General features: G+C 34.0%; 2 protein-coding genes across 5 annotated transcripts; both read right to left on the bottom strand.

Annotated features, from left to right (window-relative positions):
* Nucleotides 1–924: 924 nt before the first annotated feature.
* On the bottom strand, nt 925–2287 carry LOC112288345 (maturase K). Its single transcript, XM_024532458.3, has 2 exons — nt 1365–2287; nt 925–1190 (listed from the first exon to the last, which is right to left on the bottom strand). The coding sequence occupies exon 1, from the start codon at nt 2153–2155 to the stop codon at nt 1523–1525; it is 633 nt and encodes a 210-aa protein (XP_024388226.1). The 5' UTR covers nt 2156–2287; the 3' UTR covers nt 925–1190; nt 1365–1522.
* A 9261-nt stretch (nt 2288–11548) lies between these two features.
* On the bottom strand, nt 11549–20215 carry LOC112289058 (protein VAC14 homolog). 4 transcript variants are annotated; one of them, XM_024533998.3, is made up of 20 exons: nt 19478–20215; nt 18411–18524; nt 18205–18270; nt 17945–18034; nt 17479–17598; nt 17231–17259; nt 16887–17029; nt 16517–16611; nt 16221–16307; nt 15985–16092; nt 15611–15702; nt 15208–15289; nt 14961–15026; nt 14470–14585; nt 13812–13932; nt 13453–13614; nt 13143–13271; nt 12700–12768; nt 12243–12587; nt 11549–12020 (listed from the first exon to the last, which is right to left on the bottom strand). In XM_024533998.3, the coding sequence occupies exons 1-20, from the start codon at nt 19574–19576 to the stop codon at nt 11913–11915; spliced, it is 2241 nt and encodes a 746-aa protein (XP_024389766.1). In that variant the 5' UTR covers nt 19577–20215; the 3' UTR covers nt 11549–11912. The 4 variants fall into 4 exon arrangements, with proteins under 4 accessions (XP_024389766.1, XP_024389765.1, XP_073393552.1 ...); XM_024533997.3 differs by having other exon boundaries at nt 18205–18273; nt 19478–19990; XM_073537451.2 differs by lacking the exon at nt 14961–15026.
* Nucleotides 20216–21000: the final 785 nt, after the last annotated feature.

Here is a 21000-nt window from a genome sequence, read left to right as displayed (position 1 = left end):
ATTGGAAAAAAAATGCTTGACACCAATTATCTTATCTATATTCTTTTACCAATAGATGAATACTAATTATTATATAATACAACTCACAATATATAAGGTTTATATATGTTTAAGGTATCATAGATGTAAGCCTTTCATCTTTAAAATACTTTCGTAATGTGACCAAGATTTTTGCATAGTTTAACATAGTCCTGAATTTTAATGAAAGTTTTGTTGTTGTGTTTTTTTGTTTACATAAATTAATAAACGAATAAATATATAAAAACACAATAATATTAAAAGCTTCCATCTTAACAATACTCCAATGACTAAAACATAATCACTTTTGCTGTATCAATATATATATGTATATATATGTATATATATATATATATAATTTCTACAAATTCATAATACAATTACAGATTAAAAAAATAAATGCGAATGCTTCTTAAAGAACATTGACGAATTCTCCAATGACATTGGAGACTCAGAATGCGATTTAATTCAAAATCGACCTCAAAAAAAATATACCAATGCAGACATTTATTATCTACCCACAAACATCACTCGTCTCAACTTGAATAATAGTCAATTTCAAGTGTGCTAAAATAGTCGAGCAAATAATTTATTAGTATAAATGATTAAGTTGTAGTGCATTTTTAGCAATACAAATTTCATTTCCTGTATCTAGTGTAACACGCGCATTTCATCATCAATCTTTAGTGCAATTGGATATTACATGATTAGCCACATCAAAGAATCATGGTTTCATATATTTGAATAAAAGAGGTCAGAAATCCAATTGATTACGTGCATAGCTTACGTGTAGTACTCTTGAATCATATAAATCATTATGTTTCTTGCAGCAAAAATGCTGTGCAAGTCACATAGTTTCAGGACTATTTGCGCACTCTTTGTCATTCAAGAAAATAACACCTCAAGAAAGAATGAAAGTACTTCTGATATGCTCACGTAAAAATTTACAGATCAGAAAGAAAACACTTCGCTTTTGAAGAATTTGAAAAAAAATTCGTAACTCATCTCAGAATCTACAAACCCTAACGAGGACTCAGAAGCTACACCTTTGTGTGGAGAATATCACTCCAACGATTGCTCGGCAGATTTTCACCCTTTCTAGGTATGGTTAGCCAATGCTGCAGTAGTCTTCCAATGTGCTCCACTCTTCCCAGTATATTTCCATGACATACCTTCAGAAATTCAACTAAGAAGTCGTTAAACAAGCACATTAATCAATCACCTACACAATTGGAGAACTAGTGAGTAATTCATTCCGGAATCTCATCGCTATAGCAACTACTCGAGCTATTCAGTTGAGGCAAAAAATACAACATATAGTGGATGTGAGAGGGTGGGAAAATTACCCGAAGTGATAATTATAAGCCACGTTCGCCCAAATCTCATCCAGTTAGTGATCGTCCACTGAGTTTGTAGCAAGAGCACGGCGGAGCTGACTTGAAGAAAAATGTATGGACCGAGAGCATTCGCAATATAGTATTACAGACACCTATGATTGGCAGCCCTAACGCCATCTCCTCTTCTCAAAAGGCTCCTGCAAAATGGTAACCTGGCTGTAGCGGGGGGCGTGGACGTTAAACTTTCCAGTGGTTTTCAGGGAGTCGGGATAGAACAGGACTACGGGATCATCCTCAGCGTCCTGCTGGGAAATGCGAAGATTAGGACCAAACTTGTTGTAGGCAGCTTGCGCGGACCGCAGGCTATGCTTGCGGGCCAAGGTGAGCGCACACGACTTGCGGTAGATGGAGGTGACTTTCCAGAGGGAGGAGCGACTGTGCACGAAGGAGTAATAATTCACAATCGATCGGATGATCGCAGAGTAATGCAAGACGATGGCAGCGTCGGGAGCGGCAACAAACTTGGGGTTGGAGGTAGCGCGTGCTAGACCCTGGGAGTTGTACTTGGCATAGCCGCGGCGGACGGCGTCGGAGAGAAGGTGACGGATGGGCGCAAGAAAACGCGGGCGAGAGTCGAGCTCCGCAGGGGCAGAGTCCGGAGGAGGAGCAGAAGGAGACAGCGTTGAAGAGAATGGAGTGATTAAGCTACAGAAGCGGTGAGAGGAGGAGAAAGAAGCAAGAGAGGAGAGTCGACATGGCGAGAGGCGGCGCAGGAAGGGCTGCAGCAGCACCATCAGCATTGTATTGTATTGTATTCGCAGGTGCAGCAGCAAAGCGAGCGGGGTCGAGCTCGAGCACGATGATCGCGAGAGGGCACTTGCAAGTATTTGCGATGTCCAGGCATCAGCAGCACTGCAGCAGGCGCGTGAGCACTAGAGACAAGGGGTTCGACTTTTAGGGTTTTGGGGTTTCGGTTTTTCCTCCTTCCACCCGAGCATTTTCGTGGTTCTTTCCAAGCTGATTAACCACAAATTTTCAAAATGTATATATATGTATATTTATATTTCCATAGGTAAGTAGGGGAATGTTAAATAGGCCCAAGTTTTTACTAAATTTATCCATCCAACATGAATAAAAAAGGACTTTTAGATTCATTTCTCCAATCACATTCATCATGGTTATCACATTTTTCATCATAGGTAGGTCAATTTAGTAAAAACCTGAATTTATTTAACATTCCAATATATATATATATATATATATATATATATGTGTGTGTGTGTATGTATGTATAAGTAATTTTTGAACATATTTAAAATTTGTATCAAATAATGATATTTTAGTGTTTTTTACTTCAATTTTTGTAATATTTATGAAATATAATTGATTATTTATAGTTGGTTTTTATTATTAGAATTATAAATAAATTATAAGTGTTTACTTTATGACACTCTTTTATGATTAGTGAATAAAAGAATAAAGTGTGTTAGTCACCTATTTTAAAAAGTAAATTTAAAAACTTATCAATAAATTTTATTTTTAAATACTATATAATCAAATAACATAATACAAGCTTTATCTATATAAATAGTTTTTTTAATCATTTATGATAAATTATTATTATACTTTAAGTTTTATATAGATTTTATAGATATAACAATTTTGTATGTAAGTGTATAAAAGTTAAAGCAAGAATATGCATAGAAAAAGAGCTTTTGAAGAATATTACTTAGAGATGTTTACAATATAAATGATATTTCTAATATAAAAATAAATATTTTATATTTGCATAAAAGCAATAAATATATTCTTCTACATTTAAAAGAATAAAAGTTTTCTTGTCTTATCTTCCTACAATCATGGGCCTTGCTCAAAGTTGTTATAGATTATATATATAATTGTCAAGGACAATAACTCAATGAAATCAAATAAATAAGTGAGAATCTTTTAAAGAAATATGACAAAATAGAAATAGAGAAGTATATATATATATTAAAAAAAAAACTGAAATAGCTATTGTCAAAAGAAAATGAAACTAGAGACTCTTGAAATTAGACTAGAAGCAAAAAAAAGAATTAACAAGAGTGAAGAAGGCTTCACTCTTGTGTCTCTATATATATTATCTATCTAAAATCTATGTGGTGACATTCTATAGGACCTTCAAAAAAAATATTGACTTTGTATGACACATATTTTAATTTAGAAGACAAATTTTTTATATAAGCACCACATAGTTAGCTTGTTTCGCAAGCTATCAATACATGTGGCATGTGGTTAGTTTATTGATCAAGTTTTTAATCTACCAATCAACTACAAACACATGTTAAGTCAAAACAACATCTAAAAATCTTCTAGAAAGCTTTTTTAGAAGGTATTATGAAATTAATCTACTTTTATCTACTTCTACCTATTCATATTATCTAAGTAACAATTATGATATATATATATATCCATGATATTATCCCCCTTTCTAGGAACGAGTGTCATGAAGAGTAGTGATAATATGTTTAGGAAGTTTAAAATGCAGCAAATTGTATTTGTCACATATTCGGATCTTTCTTCTTTTTGAAGGTAGTTGATAGGTCCTCTTAGCCATTGATAATATTCCATTCTAAGAAAAGAAAACCACCCTGTTATTTGATCATTGTTGAAATCTTTGTAACTTCTTTCAAACAAAACATTTGTAACACCATTAGAAGTTGTTCCTACCTCCAATAAAATCACCAAACATTGAGAGTCTTTTTTCAAGTCGTGATACCAAACGTGTTACATCTCACCATCTATTTGAGAAAGAACATATTTTTCTTGAAGGTCTTCATTGCTATTACGTTGAAGGCTATGATAATTACAATGTCTTGTCCAATAAGTGAGCAAATGATGGTTCTTTAGTTGAATCCATTGACTATTGGTTCTCCATTTCTTTAATACCACAATTATATAAAAACTACAAATAATGATAGAAAGTAGAATGTAATCTTTTCTAAATTGTGTTTCTTTTATAGCAAAGATTTGCTATCCTTCATCTTGGATTTGATAGATGTTATTGATGAAAAGCTTTCACCTTCTCTACTATATTTATAAGATTTTTTTGTCGGCTCCCATGTGCGATTGCTAATATCATATCCATACCAATGAATAAGATATTCCAACATATGTCAACGTCGCCTTGAGTCTAAGACTTCTTCTACCTCGAATTCTTAATTATTACCCACTTCTATAGGATGGAGTGGTATTTCTCTTCTTTCCGAAATATTCACTGTCTTATATGGCTCTAAAAGAGACCCATTAAATATAGGATGGATTTTCATAGATTTTAATAGATATAATTGATAAGCAACTAAATTGACTTGTTTACAAATAAAAAACGGTCCAAGTCTACAATAATCCAACTTGTCACAATGGCAAATAGTTTTAATATTACAACAAAGTAACCATATCTTATTACCAACATAAAAACGAGGTTGTTTCTTGCAATAAGCATCCACTTTGCTCTTTTGTTGTTCTTGAGTTTCTTTTAGTTGCACCTTTATTATTATATGTAGCTCAAATAAATAATTTGCCAAATCTTTTGCTACATGATTATCAACTTTTGAAAAGTCAAAAGTATCAAATTGTGGATAATAACCATGATTAGCAAAGAAAGGTATTTATTGTATAGAAGAATGTACCATGTTATTATAAGCAAATTTTTCCAATAGCAAAAAAATTATTCAATAATCTTATTGGTAGTTGATGGTACACCTCAAATATTGCTTTAAAACTTGATTTATATATTTTATTTATTCATTAGTTTAAGAATCAAAAGCCAAAAATATTTTATATCTATTTTTAGAATCTTAAAAAGTATTCTCCAAAATCTTGATACAAACTAAGTTCTCCTATTTGATATAATATCTTTAGGCAATCCATGATAGTAATAGATGTTGTCAAAGAAAAGCTTGGCTATTTCTTCATCTATGATAACTTTTATATATGATACAAAATATGCCATTTTAATGAAACAATCTACTATCATGAATATAGACTCATAAGAACTTGAGATTGGAAGATTTGTGATAAAATCTATAGAACCAAAGGACCATGGTTGTTTTAGAATGGGTAATAGTTGAAGAAGTCTATAAGATTGATAATAAGAAGTTTTTGACCTTGAACAAACATCACATGACTGGATAAAGTCTTTCACTACTTTTTACATTTGTAGCGATCAAAAATCTTAGGATATAAGTTCTAAAATTTTGTTGTATCCAAAATATTTGACTACTAGAAAGTCATGATGTGCTTGAAAAATACATAAACATACTTCTTTTTCTAGAATATATAGGCATATTTTGAAATAGAGTAGGTTATTTTTCAACTCAAACATGGAAGGTTCATGAGACTTAGAAGAAAGATTCTTGATATTATGAATAAGAAGATCAAAAGAAATACTTCATTGAATTTATTTTATAAGGATTAAATCAATAATAAATATTGATTTTATTGTTCAAAGATGAAAATACTCTGGCTTCAAACAAATCATTCTTTGTTGATCAAAAGATGCATCTCATTCTTTTAGTGTAAGATAAGAACATCTTAAAAGGATATCTGACAAACCTTATTGTTTTTCAGGTCAATAAGTGATTTTAAAATCAAATTTTGACAGAGACATGTTTCAATAGGCTTGGCGATAATTCAAAACACGTGTTGATATAAAGTATTCAAGATTCTTACGATTGATATAAATAGTGATTGGATTAAAAGAGCCTTCTAGATAATGGTGTCATTCTTGAAACAAATCAATAATTGCGAGAAATTCTTTGTTGTGAATCTTATAGTTGATCTTGGCTATTAAAATTTTTTTTGAATGAAAAGCTATTGCATGAAGTTTATCATATGTTCCCATTTGTGATAATACAACATTGAAAGTAAAGTCTGATGTATTTGTTTTCATAAAAAATGGCTTAGAAAAGTCGACGTGATACAAGATTGGTGTAAAAATAAAGACTATTTTTAAAGCTTCAAATACTACTTGTGCTTCTTGATTCCATTGAAGTTTGTCTTCACAAGTGAAACATGTAAGTAGAGCTGCAACTTGAAAGAGGTTCTTGATGAAGATCCAATAGTAGTTGGCAAATTCTAAAAAATATTGGATATAATTTACTTTTTTTGAAATCTTCCAATCTATAATAGTTTGAACTTTTTTAAGATCCAACATAAGTTTATTATTTGAAATGATGTATTTTAAGAAATCAATTTGATTAGTATAGAATATATATATAAAATTTTTTATTTTGGCATAGAATCTTATATTTTTTAGTTTTTGTAATTCACGATAAATATGAAGTTCATATTTTTTTGAGTTCTTAGAATAGATTAAGATGTCTAGATAATAGAAAATAAAGTCAGCTAAAAACTCTCAAAAAATATCATTCATTAGATGTTGAAAATTTATTGGTATATTTATAAGTCCAAAAGGCATGACAATGTATTCAAAATATCTATACCTTGTTTGAAATGTAGTCTTCTATTCATCTCCTTTTTTGATGTGTACTAAATTGTATGCTCCTCAAAGATCTATTTTTGTATAGATCTTACCTTCATTCAACTGATTAAGAAGTCTAGATATCAAAAGTAGCAAATACATATTCTCGATGGTGATTTTATTGAGTCCTCGATAATCAACACACATTTGCAATGATCCATCTTTTTTCTTCACAAATAAAATTGGAGCTCTTACTAGAACTTTGGAATAGTATATGAAGTTCTTGGCCAAATTTTCTTCAATATATTCCTTGAGTTCAATCAACTAATTTTGTAATAAATTATAAATTGATCCAAATGATACTTGGACTCCTTCTTAAAGGTCAATTAAGCAATTATAGGGATGTTGTTTTGATAGAATATCTGCATTCTTCTTCTCAAATATATCTTTAAAATCTTAATATTGGCTTGAAATGCCATTTGAAGTCTTTCCACCATTAGGAACAAATGGAGCATAAATGACATAAGATAATTCTTCTTTTGGAGCATGTAAGAAAGTCCTTACACCTACAAATACAAATTTGATTGTACTAGACTTATCACTTTTTATTTGATTGATTATATTCTTGATTATATTTTAAAAAAAATCAAGACTACGAGAAATTTAATCTATTTTTGATTTATATTTTTTTATCCATGATAAATCTAAAATAATTGAATTAGTAGAAGATCTTATGATATTAAATATTACAAAGCTAATGAGACCATTAATTGTTATTTCTATGGGAAGGATTTCATGAATAACATTTCTTGAAGACAATGGAAAAACATCTCTAATTTCTATATAAATAGATTTAGTTTTCTTTACTAAAGGTATATTATATCTTTTAGCAAATTCTTTAGCTAAGAAATATGTTGAGGCTCTTGAATCTATTAAGGTAGAGGCTTTGTGATATTTAGGTCCTAAAATAATATTTATTGTAAAACAAGGAGAGGATTCTAAAGAGATAATAGGACCTTCATTAGGTATTGTATAAGGTTCCAAGTGCACGATTCCTATTATAGTTGGATAAACTTTGTTTTCAACATATTATCTTCTTTGACAACCGTACTCTTCATTTTGTGGTTGAGTCATTTTTTTGGATAATATTGAATAGTGTACTTAGGTTCTTCATAACACAAGCACAATCCTTCTTGATGATGACAAGTTTTTTCTTGCTTAGTAAGATATTTAAAACATACTGCATTAATTTGTATATCTTCTATTTTTGAATGTATTTATTGAAAAGACATTGACATTGTCATGGAATTGTAATAATGTTGAAGTACACTTAAGCAACTCTCAAATTGAAATTCAAAAAGTAAATTGTCGTATCTTACAGGAAAGTCAATTGCTTGACTCAATGTTTGAAGATTAAGTAACTTAAGCATCAATTTTTTTATATCATATTAAAATTTGTAGAAAAATTGGCTAGCAAGTGTAGCATCATCTCACTTGATATTAGTTATAAGTTGTCAAAATTAAGAAGCATATAATATTATCAATTAATTACTTTGACAAAAAATATAGATCTCATTGATTGTAACACAAATTGTATCATATTCTCTATACATTGATCAAAATTCCACCAAAAAAGCATCTAGATTATCTAATATTGGATCTCATCATTTAAGAAAGATAAAAATCATGATAATATTGAATTTAAAAAGAATGTATTATTGAATCTAATTTGTAATCTTTGAATTGGATAGCTTTTGAGTTGAAGTTTAATCACAAGTTATACTTGATTAATAAATCCTTGAAACTTAGATCTTATGCCATCAAACTTCTTTGGTAGTGCAATCCTTGATTTTCTAACATTGGAAGGATGTTCCTCCATAGGAGAAGAGATATGATTTGGTGCAAGTATTGAAGCACTGCTAATCATCTCTATGTCTTCATTCTTTGCCATTCTTATTGTTCCTTGTCATGGTAAATTGAGTTGATGCATCGCAAGCATTAGTTCTTTCAGTTGCTCTTGCATTTGTGCCATTACGCTTTTCATTTTAAGAAGCTTTGCCATGATAAAACTTAAAAAATAAAAGATGTCTATTATCGCTTAAGACAAATAGAAGAGAAGACTTGAAAACAAGAAAAAATACTAAAGACAATATCAATTTAAAAGAGGGTAATCCACAACTCCTAATACACTTAAGTCTTATTAAAAAAAATAAAATAATCTATTCTTAATTTAAAAAAAAAACAAAGTTTTAATATTAAATATATATCTTATCAATTTCTCAAGGATAAGAACTTGATGAAAGTAAATAAAAAAAAATGAGACTCTTGCAAAGAAATATTGAAAAATAGAAATAGACAAGTATGTATATTAAAAAAAAATTTGAATGGCTATTATCAAAAGATAATAAAATTAGAGATTCTTGAAATTAGACTAGAAGTAAAAAAATAATCACAAGAATAAAGAAAGCTTCATTCTTATCTCTATATATACTATCTATCTAGAATCTATATAATGACATTCTATAGGATCTTCAAAAATGTGTTGACTTTGCATGACAAGTATCTTAACTTGCAAGGCAAGTTTTTTATATGGACACCATATAGTTAGCTTACTTTACAAGCTACCAATATATGTGGCATGTGGTGAACTTGTTGACCAAGTTTTTAACCTACCAATCAACTATAATCACATGTAAAGTCAAAACAATGTCTGAGAAGCTTCTAGGGAGTTTTTCTAGAAGGTATTATGAAATTAATCTACTTTTATCTACTTCTACCTATTCATATTACTTAAGTAACAATTATAGTACATATATATCCGTGACAATAATTCTATAAAGATTAATATTTTTTTGAATATAAATGATTTTAAGCATCAATATTTGGAATAACATTAAAGTCGTATTTATTTATGTTTCTATTACATTTATTGTACACTTATTGCATTAAAATTCTACTAGTATTATTAATATTAGGTTCAAAATGGTTGAGAAACCTAAATTGGTTTTTTTCTTTTAAACTTGTTCCTAGTATAATATTAAAAAAAACAACATTAAATTTATTTGACAAGGTATTTAATAAAAATATTTTATTTTATTATAAATAAAATAAAATATCTGCATTATAATTTTATAGTTTGTTGCACTTACTTCTATTATTATTTTTTGTAGTGAAACAAATTTCTTTGTAGTAAAGATATTAAAGATGAAATTTATATACAAGAAACTAAATACTAATAATTTATTATTTGTTATATTTTTGTAGAGTCCTTGTAAAAAAGAAGGTACAAAAGTCCCAAATAGATTATAAAACTATAGGTATAGATAAGAAGAAAAGTCTAAGGCCTTGTGGCCTTTCTAAGATATCATTATATACTATTTTTGAGCTTTAATGAGGATCAAATCCTTCATCTCTTAAGAAAATTATCCTTAGAATAAATCATATTTATTTAATATTTTTATTATTTACTTTTTAACTTTAAATCTCTATAACTTATTCTTAATAGCTATAATTTTAATATTTTTTTATATTATATATATATATATATATATATATATATATATATATTGAATAAAAATGTAGTGAACATATCATGAACATCCATCTCAAGAAGATTTTTAAAAGTTTTTAAAAGGTCTTAGAAGATTTTAGAATATTTTAGAAAGTTCTAAAAGACGTTCATAAGTTTGGTTAACTCCCAAACAATATAGAAAGTCATAGGAGAAGGTTCTTGAGATTGCTTTATAATGCATTAAAATCAAAACTGCTCAAGAAGCATCCTAAGATGACTTGGGAGCAAAGCCTTCAACAAGAAGTTATCTAGAAGCTTTTTTGAATCCTAATATATATAAGTACCAAGGCTAAGGGGCTCCTTAGATTTGACAATATATGTCTTATTGTCTAGCTTTGGACTTAATCTTGTTCTTGTTTTGTTACTACGTTGTTTGATAATAAGACTCATGTATCTTGTTATAATATTGCATAGTTCTTAGATCTTGTTTGTAATGCATATTGTGATTAGTTTTGTAGTATGTAATTCCTAAATTGCAATAATTTGACTTGTTTTGTGTTTTTCTTCTTTGTTTTTTTATTATTTTCATCTTTCACTCTATACCACCAATTACAAAAAACTCTTAATTAAATAATTTAGTTATAATTTAGATTGAAAGGTGAGTTTTACCCCCACCATTGGTAATTGCAAGTTAATTATGAATTAATTTATTAATGGAGGCCCTTGGATTTCTTTAGATCAATTTCTCACATTAATTTTGAAGTGAACTTTCTTAGGCACGAAGCACAAGTAATTGATATCTAGGCTTTTGCAATTAGTTTTGCTTTACTATTTAGAACACGTCTCATATCAAAGCTAGGATTGTCAAATACAACAAATAGCCTATCAATGGACCTTAAGTGATTTTTGTTGTAGTTTATTGTAGAAATTGCTTGGATCTAAAACAAAACAACCTCAATTTGTTGCTCTCTTTCCAAAATTATTAGCACATGCTTGGAAAAAAGCTTTATATTTTCTTCTCATGAAAATCTCATGAGCATCCCAACTATGGTATTTATAGATGCACAGCAGTTCTAACTTATCCAAATTTCAAACTCCACGAGAATGAAACTCACTAATCCCACTTTCCAACAAAATAACACAAATGGTAAGAGAGATGCAAACAACCATTTCATCATGACATAAGCAACCTTAATGACAATATCTAAGATGCTAGCTGCATGTACGAATATTATTGTATTCTTGAAAGCTAAAATATAGCCCATCTGAATTGAAAAATTTAGTAACAGAACTTAAAACTTCAAAAATTCCCCTCAGTGAACTTTTTACATCTACAGAGCCTGGGGAAACTCCAAGTAACCCCTCTAACATCCACCGCTTACTTTGCTTTTATCCACTCAAACCTAACGTTGTCCAGAGTGGGGCTGTGGTGCAACAGATGCTACGTCACAATGAATCGAATGAGATGTCAATGACCAATAGAGAGATTAACTACTATACAAACAAATCGTACAGGAAATGAATCAAGTAAGACCCTGTTAATAACTACCTATAGCACATGTGATGAACAATTTCGGCTTCGGTACTAGCTCCGCCATGACGTTCGCTGTGGCATCCGTACCTGTGAATCAGCCCTTGTCCTCCTCATTGAATCAGTCATATCGTCTGATATATTTGAAGGATGATGTCCATTCTGAGAATATAAAAACCAAGCAAGAAGCTAAGCAAGGTGCTCATCGTCAACTACGCAACCAGGTCTTCAACAACATCCTCGAACAAAGATCCACGCTTCACGTGGGACATTTTCTATGTTTTCAAAATATCGTGTACATGTGAACGGATGCTTTCGATTCAAACGAAAATGAAGGTTTTACTGATGTCCTAACCAGCACAAGTATTTGGGGGGACAACACACCTGAGCTGGTGGGGGTGTCAAGGTCCGCCGAGGGGGATTATTTTGACTTTGGTACAAATGATGCTGGTGTTGCATGTACTCAAACTGCTTCAACTGTGCTGCGAAGTTGATGCCGAGCGGACCATTGGTGCTATCTGAAATCCTGTCACTGTCCTCGCTTGTGGATGAGGTTTGTATAGAAGGAATATGAGATAAACGTTGAGAAAAACCCCCAGCCGAAGCTGATCTCCTTATCGCAGAAAGCCCCGGAAATTGACTAGATGCTAGAGAGGATTGCATGTGCATGAAAGTCTGCGAGGGCACTGTCTTCAATCTTGTACGCAGCATTTTGAATGCGGCGCTTTGCTGTGAATGGGATATTGTAATTTAATGAGGAGGCAAGCAGTTGAACTCAAAACAATAGTATCAAGTAAAATGGAAAAAAACTAAACACAAATCAGAGATAACAACGGTGTACCTGTGGAAGAAGCATAAGAAGACCATACAGGGTTTTAAGCAAACTTGGATAGCGACCTGGCTCCAATAACTGCAACACGTATCACCACCCAGCAATTTTTTCAACATTCCAAAACACTTAAATCAACAAAGTGCAGTTTACAGAAATATAATGAATAGCTTGATTAAAAAGGCTATTGCAAACAAATCACCCAAGAAATTAAACCAGGTTATAAATACGAGCTCCATGAAATCCCAAGTAAGAGCAAGGTCTGACATCAAAGTAAAAGGTACTCCTTAAAAATGCAGATGTGCAATCAGCCCAGCACGACATGACGCTTTGATGCAATCCATAATGAACGTGGAAATATGATTTTAATGTTTTGATACATAAGATCCTTCCCTTTCGAACAGAAAAACCTCACAGAAGTGCAATATTACAGCTAATGTTGTCGCAAGAATCACCTGTAATCTCAAGTAGGCAAAAGTAGGAGTTTCCAAAAGTCGCACAAGTTTATCAACTTGTACAAGCAAATTCACGTTTATGTCGGATTCCCCAAGTGCCTGAATGACGGCACTCGCATGCTGATACGCCTGCGTAGCGGATGATCTCACTATCAGTCCAAAGATAGAACTATGCAACATTTTCTTTTCAGGAACAGCTGAAGCGACATAACTACCTCCCTACTAGACCACCTGCACCAAAAATCGAACTCATATTGTCGTACAATTAATAAAAGTTCTGTGTTGGTTTTGAAGGCAAAGATTATTTTACCTGTGCCAGCAAACACAAGCTAACAGTAGCGATCGATGAGTGACACCACGAGGACGACAAGGAGACAAAAAGATCACCACCAGCTGGATTTAATAAGGACAGCTTCAAAAGAGATCTCATTTCAGCCAGTTCTGGTGCTGTGAGCAGTATCAAATTCAGTGCCTGCACTTGCAAAAACAGGAGTTATTAACTCAAACACCTTTAAACCGGTCTGCTAGATAAGTAGCTACATTCATTTTTGGTGGAGACGACCTTTTCCAATAAGGTAACTGTGAAATGAATATTATTGCATTCTAGACACGCCCACCACAGTCTACGACTTAACTTTAAAAGATAAAAGCCATGTTTGTAAACCTAACCTGCACCATGATAGTGGCAAACTCTAGGTCAGCCTCTCCTTCAAATATGGTAGCTAGTTCTCTATAGACTCTTTCTGCATCCAAGAGAGTGCACAAACGCCGTAATGCTAAAGTCCCTCTCCTGCATTGACAGCACGCCGCAAAGCGAAGGAACATTTATTAACTGAAACGCAAGTCACCACACACCTGATGGGAGTATTAAGGGGAATCAAGTTAAACATATTCCAATTATCCCTGCAGAGTAATCATACTTTAAGCAGCATGCTTAATGAGCTCCAGGAATCCTTTCTACAGTTCAATGTTGGATCATTAGACTTCCATTTATGTTTAGTCCACTTTATGTTGGTTTTCATGGTAGATAGAAATGTGTGATTTGTAAGTAGATGTAATGTTAAAAGTCTTACAAAACCTTACAAATTTCAAAGAAACAAGGCTGAGTTTGCTTTTATTACAAAACAAAATGGCATTCACAGACAAAATATTTCAGAAGATCCAATGCGTAAAATTGCAAGCAGAATTCTCTTCTAAGAATGACCCCTCTTGAAGGATATTGCACAGATAACGGAAGTCATACTAACCATGCTCGTCCGCTACATACGGCTGATGTAAAAAAGATGTGATCGTTCTATTCTGGAGTTGAGTGTATACAAGTGCTTACTTTTCAAGAAGAGTCTGCTCAATCTTGAATTTATGAACAAGAAAGACCATGAGCCGGTGGAAATGTTGAGCATCTCCAGCAATACAGGCTTGAACCTCCAAGACAAGACAAACTACCTGCGAATAAATTTCACAACCCATTGTTAAGGAAAATAGAGGACATCGTATTTACGTAAGCCTGTGTGGAATTATAGGTGTCTATTACAAAAGGTGAAACGAATGAGCCCACACCTGGTTCACGCGCTTAGAAGCCAGTTCAGCATATTGCAAAAGATATTCACTCAATCTTACCTCAACTACTAATCCAGGTTTAGTTAGACTCGACAAGAAACAAGATTAAAACAGAACAAACAATAAAAAAATAAATAGAATAAAATAAAAACTTTGAGAACGTCAGAATGTTTTGAGTACAATTTTTATATGCTTCTAAACTCTCTCATCAAAACTTCTTGCAGTGGAAAAAGAAATGTGTTAAAGTTAAGTAGGACCCACTTCATCTGAAGTATCGGCTAAGGAAGATAGCAGGGCAGGGAATATATCATCCAAAAAGGAAAGAACCTGTACCCCAGCCCCAAAAAGTATCAACTACGAGCTTCGCTGCTTCTGATAACAAGCATAACCACTACGAACGTAGAACTACCGACGTGACCTTAGCATAGACAGGTTTACATGGTTGCGAGCAATTTTGGATATCAACATCATTAAATCTAGAGAACGATGCATGAAGCAAAAAAGTGACCTCAGTTCGATGTCTCTCCAGAAGAAGTGCTATCCAACGCAACGCTTCCAAACGCGTAGCTTCCCAATCACTTCCCAGTTCCCTGCAAATCAAAATTACCATTAGTGATGCTTCAGAGATCCCTAAAATCGGAGACTCGATCTGCACTTTAAACGAATCATAATCATTAGTGATTGCTAACCAAAATACAGCAGTAAGTATTTGAAGATCTTTGGCAAGCATGTTAAGGACAAATCATGGTATAATAGTAAGCGATAGTGCACTTCAATAGGACAATAATCAGCATATACAGAATCTTTCGAAAAATTATTTGGCTTTCTAAAAGTAGATCAACCTGTGTTCATAAACAAGAAGCAATTAATGAAAATTGAGCTAGAAGCATATTGTCAAGTCTGAAGTTTACCTTCTAGCGATAACAAGAACCGCGCCAATATCGAACCCTTCAGCTGGTTCTGCCTTTACAGATCGAAGTTCCTCATTAGTCTCTTTGGCTACCTGGAACAACATACAACATGGCCTAGATAAATAAGTCATAAAGGGAGGTATGATAAACAATAATCGCGTTATATAGGAACAAAACATGATGACAAGGTAGGCTACGTCGCTAAAAATCGTGACAGATCTCGCTTCTCCAGTGCAAAAACTATCGCCAAATTGCATCCATTCCAAATGCGTTTATAGAATCAACTAGTATAATGTATACTTCTATTATACGAGACAAAGAAAAAGAAAGGCCCAATGGAATTTGAAGTACGAAGCTAAGTATAGAAAACAAACCACTCGAATTCTTTCCTCGTTGTCTGAAATGGCAGGTAACAGGGCCCCCAAAATGTCAGCATAATAAGGCACTAGTTGCTCACCAGAGAGTTTCACAAATTCATTCAGCTGCAATACATACAAGAAAAATAAGGAACCAAAAAACAGAAAGTTGACCATTTTGAATTGCAGAAGACTTACACATGATACACAGTCTGCGAAGTAACTTAAACGAGATAAGCATGGGCGTTAACTACCCAAGAAAATGATGTTAGCCTGGTAAATTCATCTGGGGCCGCTGCTCTCTGCACAAGAATCTCTGCCATCTTCCCGTAATCCACAGACTATTGCAGACAAATGACAACAAAAACAGTTAGAATTATCTCAAAATGATATCAAATTTTCAAAGTCTTTGATTGAAATAATTATTGTCCAAAAAGCTGCCCGATTCAAGCAAGATGAACCCTGGAAATGATTGAACGAATCTACCGACCAACAAGAAATGAAAATCAAGGCATCATGGGCATCAAAGACCACAAATTTAATGTCCTACCGGAGCATCCTTGATCTCTCGAAGAAACTCTTCAAGTGCAGAGTCAGCTTGTTGGCGGATTTCATGGCTACTGTCGCTGAGCATATTAAATAACCCTGCAGTGCAAACAAGAAGTTTCTTTACCTAATGGAATAAATAAGCAAACTAAAGATACTGAATGATCTAAGATATTACAAAATTAATAACGACTCAGCAATGATTAATATCACCAAGAAATGTCATTAGTCACGTTATTATAGCTCAGAGTTTCAAGAGGCAGAAGATAGATTCGACTTCAAGCATTGTAACGCACACGATATTTAGATCTACTGCAAAGCGAATCACAAGAGCTCTTAAGATAAAATGACGGAACTAATTATTTGTAACGCACCGTCGAGAAAATCTGGTAGGAACCCAAGCATATCGATTTCAGTTTCTCTATCCAAAACAGTAATCCATCCCACCAAGAATTGTCGCACAAAAGGATTCAACACATTCATACGCTCCCTAAGAAGCGGAATGAACTCTTCAATGCTGTAAACATTAAATATGAACATTATTTAGGTTCCACATTCCAACAAGCACTACAAAATTTAACGCAATAAAAGGGTTGAGCTTTTCAGTGAAAGGCAGCTGTTTCTGGCAGCTTAAACTCATAAACAACTCCATGCAAACTCTTCACATAGCAATTATGAACAAGTCTCTGCAATAAAAAGAATGCATACAACAGCTGACCTGAATTGATCACTCTGTGCTACAATGTCCTGGTCCAATGTCACACAAACAGTAATTTAGCTAAGGACCCTACGAAAAATAGGACTAACTTAAATAAAGGTATTTAAGAAATAAAATTATTGTAAGTAAATAAATAAAACACCTGCGTAAGATGACAATTCAATAATGGCTGCCAACCCCCCTAAAAAAATCATGTATGGAGTCCAAATGCATTATCATCAACATTTGTCAAAGAAGCAAGCCCTAACCTTCACTATATGATCCAGGAGGTGGGCCGCCTGCTGTACACTAGGCTCGGAATCTGCTGAGAGTTTGCAGAGCGCATCAAAGATATCATTGAAAAAGAACACGAGATCCCCTCGTGTGGCCTGGAAGCATGCCGATATCTTACAAGTTACTAAAACAGGTTCTAGGAGATATTCATATCACGCTATTCTACCACCTAAAAATCAAAAAAAGCAAAAAGCAAAAAAGAAGGATTTTGAGTTGATGACAGAATCGAGAGTTGAAAAAAGAAAAGTTTAGGAACACATAACGACGTTTGAAGCGTTAAAGAATATGTCAATGACATGATCAAACATAAGAGACCACACTGGCGAATTAAAGAGTCCATGTTTCTACTTTGTGACTACAATTACCAAGCTCTAGATGCATTTTTTAATTAAAAAAAGAAAAAAAGGTTCCAAGTTTGAATGGTAAGAATAGATTATCCACCTTGGCTATATTGTATAGCGCTTCACAGGCATAGTATCGGACGCGAATATCCTGGTCTGTGAAGGAATTCAAGACTGGGGGAATGATTTTCTGAAGCACATAGCACCATGCCCGATAAGAAGCATGAAAAGGGCATTTCCTAAGTACTCATCAAAAAGTCCGCTCCCCAAGAAGTATTAGTTTCAACCCCCTACAATTTATAAAGGTTATGATGCCAGATTATCATATGACATCTAATCGACAACAAAAGCTATACTTACCTCCAGATGTTGAGCGGCATCAGACCCCAAACCCATTGTTGCAGCCGCAAGCCCAATCAAGCCTCCCTGCTAAAAAAAGGAGAGAATTATTTCTTATCACCCTTAACCGCTTGCACACACCAAATATACAGGCGAGAAATCCAATGCCATAGTGAAGGATCCAGCAATAATGCCTTAATCAAAGGTAAAACCTGAGGACTTTCTACCTTACGATGATTGGACTGCGGGGATAGTGCAAAGTCATGAACAAGAAGATGTAAAAGGCTGGATATCCTCTGATGATCCTGCTGAGCAACAAGGCCCCTGATTACTGCCTCCACCTACACACTCAAATAACCACTGGTCAATAATAGAACCATGCATGAAAGCAAGAGAAGACATATGACATGTGAAAGGCATCTTCAATCATAATCGTAGAGCAAACAGATAATTACCTCTCATGAGTGCGAAGCATTTGAATTAGCCATTAAAATACAAATTCATTTTACCAGCAAGTCAAGTTGCGTGTCTTCGTTTAAAGCTCTATATATCTTGCAATGCTAAAATCTAATATCAATGCACATCTTGTCGTCCCTACGTAGTGATCGAGTGCATCCATGACAGAAATAGGAAAACAAGCATCGAAAGTGCTCCATATGCGAACCGTTGACTTATTGAAAACTACATTTCGTCTTTAACATGATATCCACAGAAAGTACAGGCAGGGACAGTAACAAACCCCATCGATACTACTTAAACACGAATAGAATAAAGCTCATAATACAATTTCAAATAGTCACTAGCGGTAGAAATTTTTTCATGCTTGATCTGTTATTCTTACAGAGGAACATTGAACCAGTTCATTCTTCGACAAAACTAATAATAAGCAAAGACTCTCGGACAACTTTTTTCACCTCGCCAGTGAGTGCATAACGGCATCGACCTAGCACAAATACGAAGGTTTCATTTTCCTCTTTTCATCCAAATATTAAGAGCAGATGAAACGATCTCTTATATGCTATCTCTAACGTATCCTACATCCCCCAAGTGACAACACAAAGAACTGATCCAAGTGAATTCGATACACAGGGAAATCAAGAACTTTCCGTGAATGTGCGATTGTTCTAAGGTAAGCAGAAGATCCTTTCAGCATCGTTAATCACAAAATCCAATAAATAAATAATAAAAAATAAAAAATAGAACAACAGCTTCTGCTATTCATTTATTTTCTAGAGAAATAACAAAACTTAAACCAGACTAAAAGTAAAAAACAGAACAATACGATAGTACGTACCTCGCGCGCAGCATTCTTCCGCTTCTCATACAATTTATCCGCCAAAGTCCGCAGCGTCGAGGCGGAAAGAAGCGGCGTACCATCCGCCATCTTGGCCATCACGTGCCTACGGTATCACAAGCTCTTTTTATTCACATCTTAAACCCTAACACTCAAGTCTATAGCATTAACCCTTGTGAATCCTCAGGTCAGCATTTCGACTCGTTTCTCGTCACAATGCCCTCCCATTCCTCCCTTGCAATGCCCAAGCTCAGTGCACCTCAAATCGAGAATAGCTTCCACTCGCGACACTCCACAGCTCGTAAGACTCGTAAAACAGCACTCCGTGCAAAAATCACAAAACCGTCACATCCCGCATCCTTGTTCAATCAACCTATCAATTCGTTCTGCCGGTGCGCGCGCGTGGATCGACTATCTGAATTAGAGCGCAGACACGATGGAAGAAGCAGCGAAGGAGAGGAGTCGGTTGGTTCACAATCTAGGTAATAGCGCGGAAGCAACCGTGCAGGACAAGAGTGGAGGAGTCACTGATCTGATCGACTAGAACTGTTAGATACAAGTATAGGTTAGGTGCGGAGATCAGGGGGACAAAGTATGGCCACAAGGACAAACAGTGCTAGCGACAGACCAAAAAACGAGAAGTGGAGAAGGGCACAGGAGTCGTGTGACAAGCATGAAATCGAGCATGAAAGCAACCGCTAGATTCGCGATCAATCGCGAAGCTCGTCCAGTGCTGGAAGAATGATCACGGCGAAAAAATGGAGCACCTCCCGATGAATAATACGTGCCGCGCGGCGGAAGCTCCGCTCCCGACCGACGAATAATTGCACCACCGACGAAATGTGATCGAGAAAAGTTCCCCTCGTCCGGATAGTAGTCATTGTCCACGATGGCATGCATGCCCGTTCCATTGACCTGTAACCATTGTTACAGGTAGGTCACAACTCCACCAAATTGATGAGACATTCTCTGGGATCCTTGTGAGAAGAATGTTCCTAGATGGATGTCCAACCACGAGTTTTGAGGCACTAGGAGTTGGGGCTACACAGCTAGTTCACACTACAAAAGTGGAGGTAGAGAGCAATGGGCTATTATTATGCTTTGAAAAGAAACATATAAGGTAGCTGATCCATTGTCAACCACCCTTCATTTTTTGACTGATAAGGTGGGGTATTTCTATGAGTGTGGCAACCTGTTGTTGACTAGGTTTGACATCCTTAATAGGTTGGGGTTGATTAAATGATGATAAACTATGAGTAATAAATAAAATTTATTGAATTTGGAATGCGTACATGTAAACTATGGATAGAGGTGGAAATAGTTGATTAGTTAGAATGGAATAATAGCATGATTAGGTGCCACACTTCTTAGTTTTGTAAAAGTTGAATTCCTGGTTTTGTATCCTACTATTAGTTGGAATTATATTGGTCTATATGTTGAAAATGGTTTTAAGAGAATCTTTAGCTAAAATATTTATATAAATTTTATTTTTGGACCAAATTGTATAAAAATACTTAAAATCC

The sequence above is a fragment of the Physcomitrium patens genome, chromosome 11 (assembly GCF_059467195.1).
Source record: "Physcomitrium patens ecotype Gransden chromosome 11, ASM5946719v1, whole genome shotgun sequence".
NCBI classification, from domain to species: domain Eukaryota; kingdom Viridiplantae; phylum Streptophyta; class Bryopsida; order Funariales; family Funariaceae; genus Physcomitrium; species Physcomitrium patens.
Note: the sequence above shows the minus strand (reverse complement) of the source record. Positions and strands in the feature narration are given on the sequence as shown.

Bases quoted from the DNA above. Each gene is read 5' to 3' on its own strand.
- LOC112288345 (XM_024532458.3), bottom strand. From the start codon at position 2,155: ATGCTGATGGTGCTGCTGCAGCCCTTCCTGCGCCGCCTCTCGCCATGT.
- LOC112289058 (XM_024533997.3), bottom strand. From the start codon at position 19,576: ATGGCCAAGATGGCGGATGGTACGCCGCTTCTTTCCGCCTCGACGCTG. The intron at 17,599-17,944 runs GTGGATAATCTA...GCATGCTTCCAG, and splicing joins CGCTATACAATATAGCCAAG to GCCACACGAGGGGATCTCGT. The intron at 12,021-12,242 runs GTGTGTTGTCCC...TTATATTCTCAG, and splicing joins TGACACCCCCACCAGCTCAG to AATGGACATCATCCTTCAAA.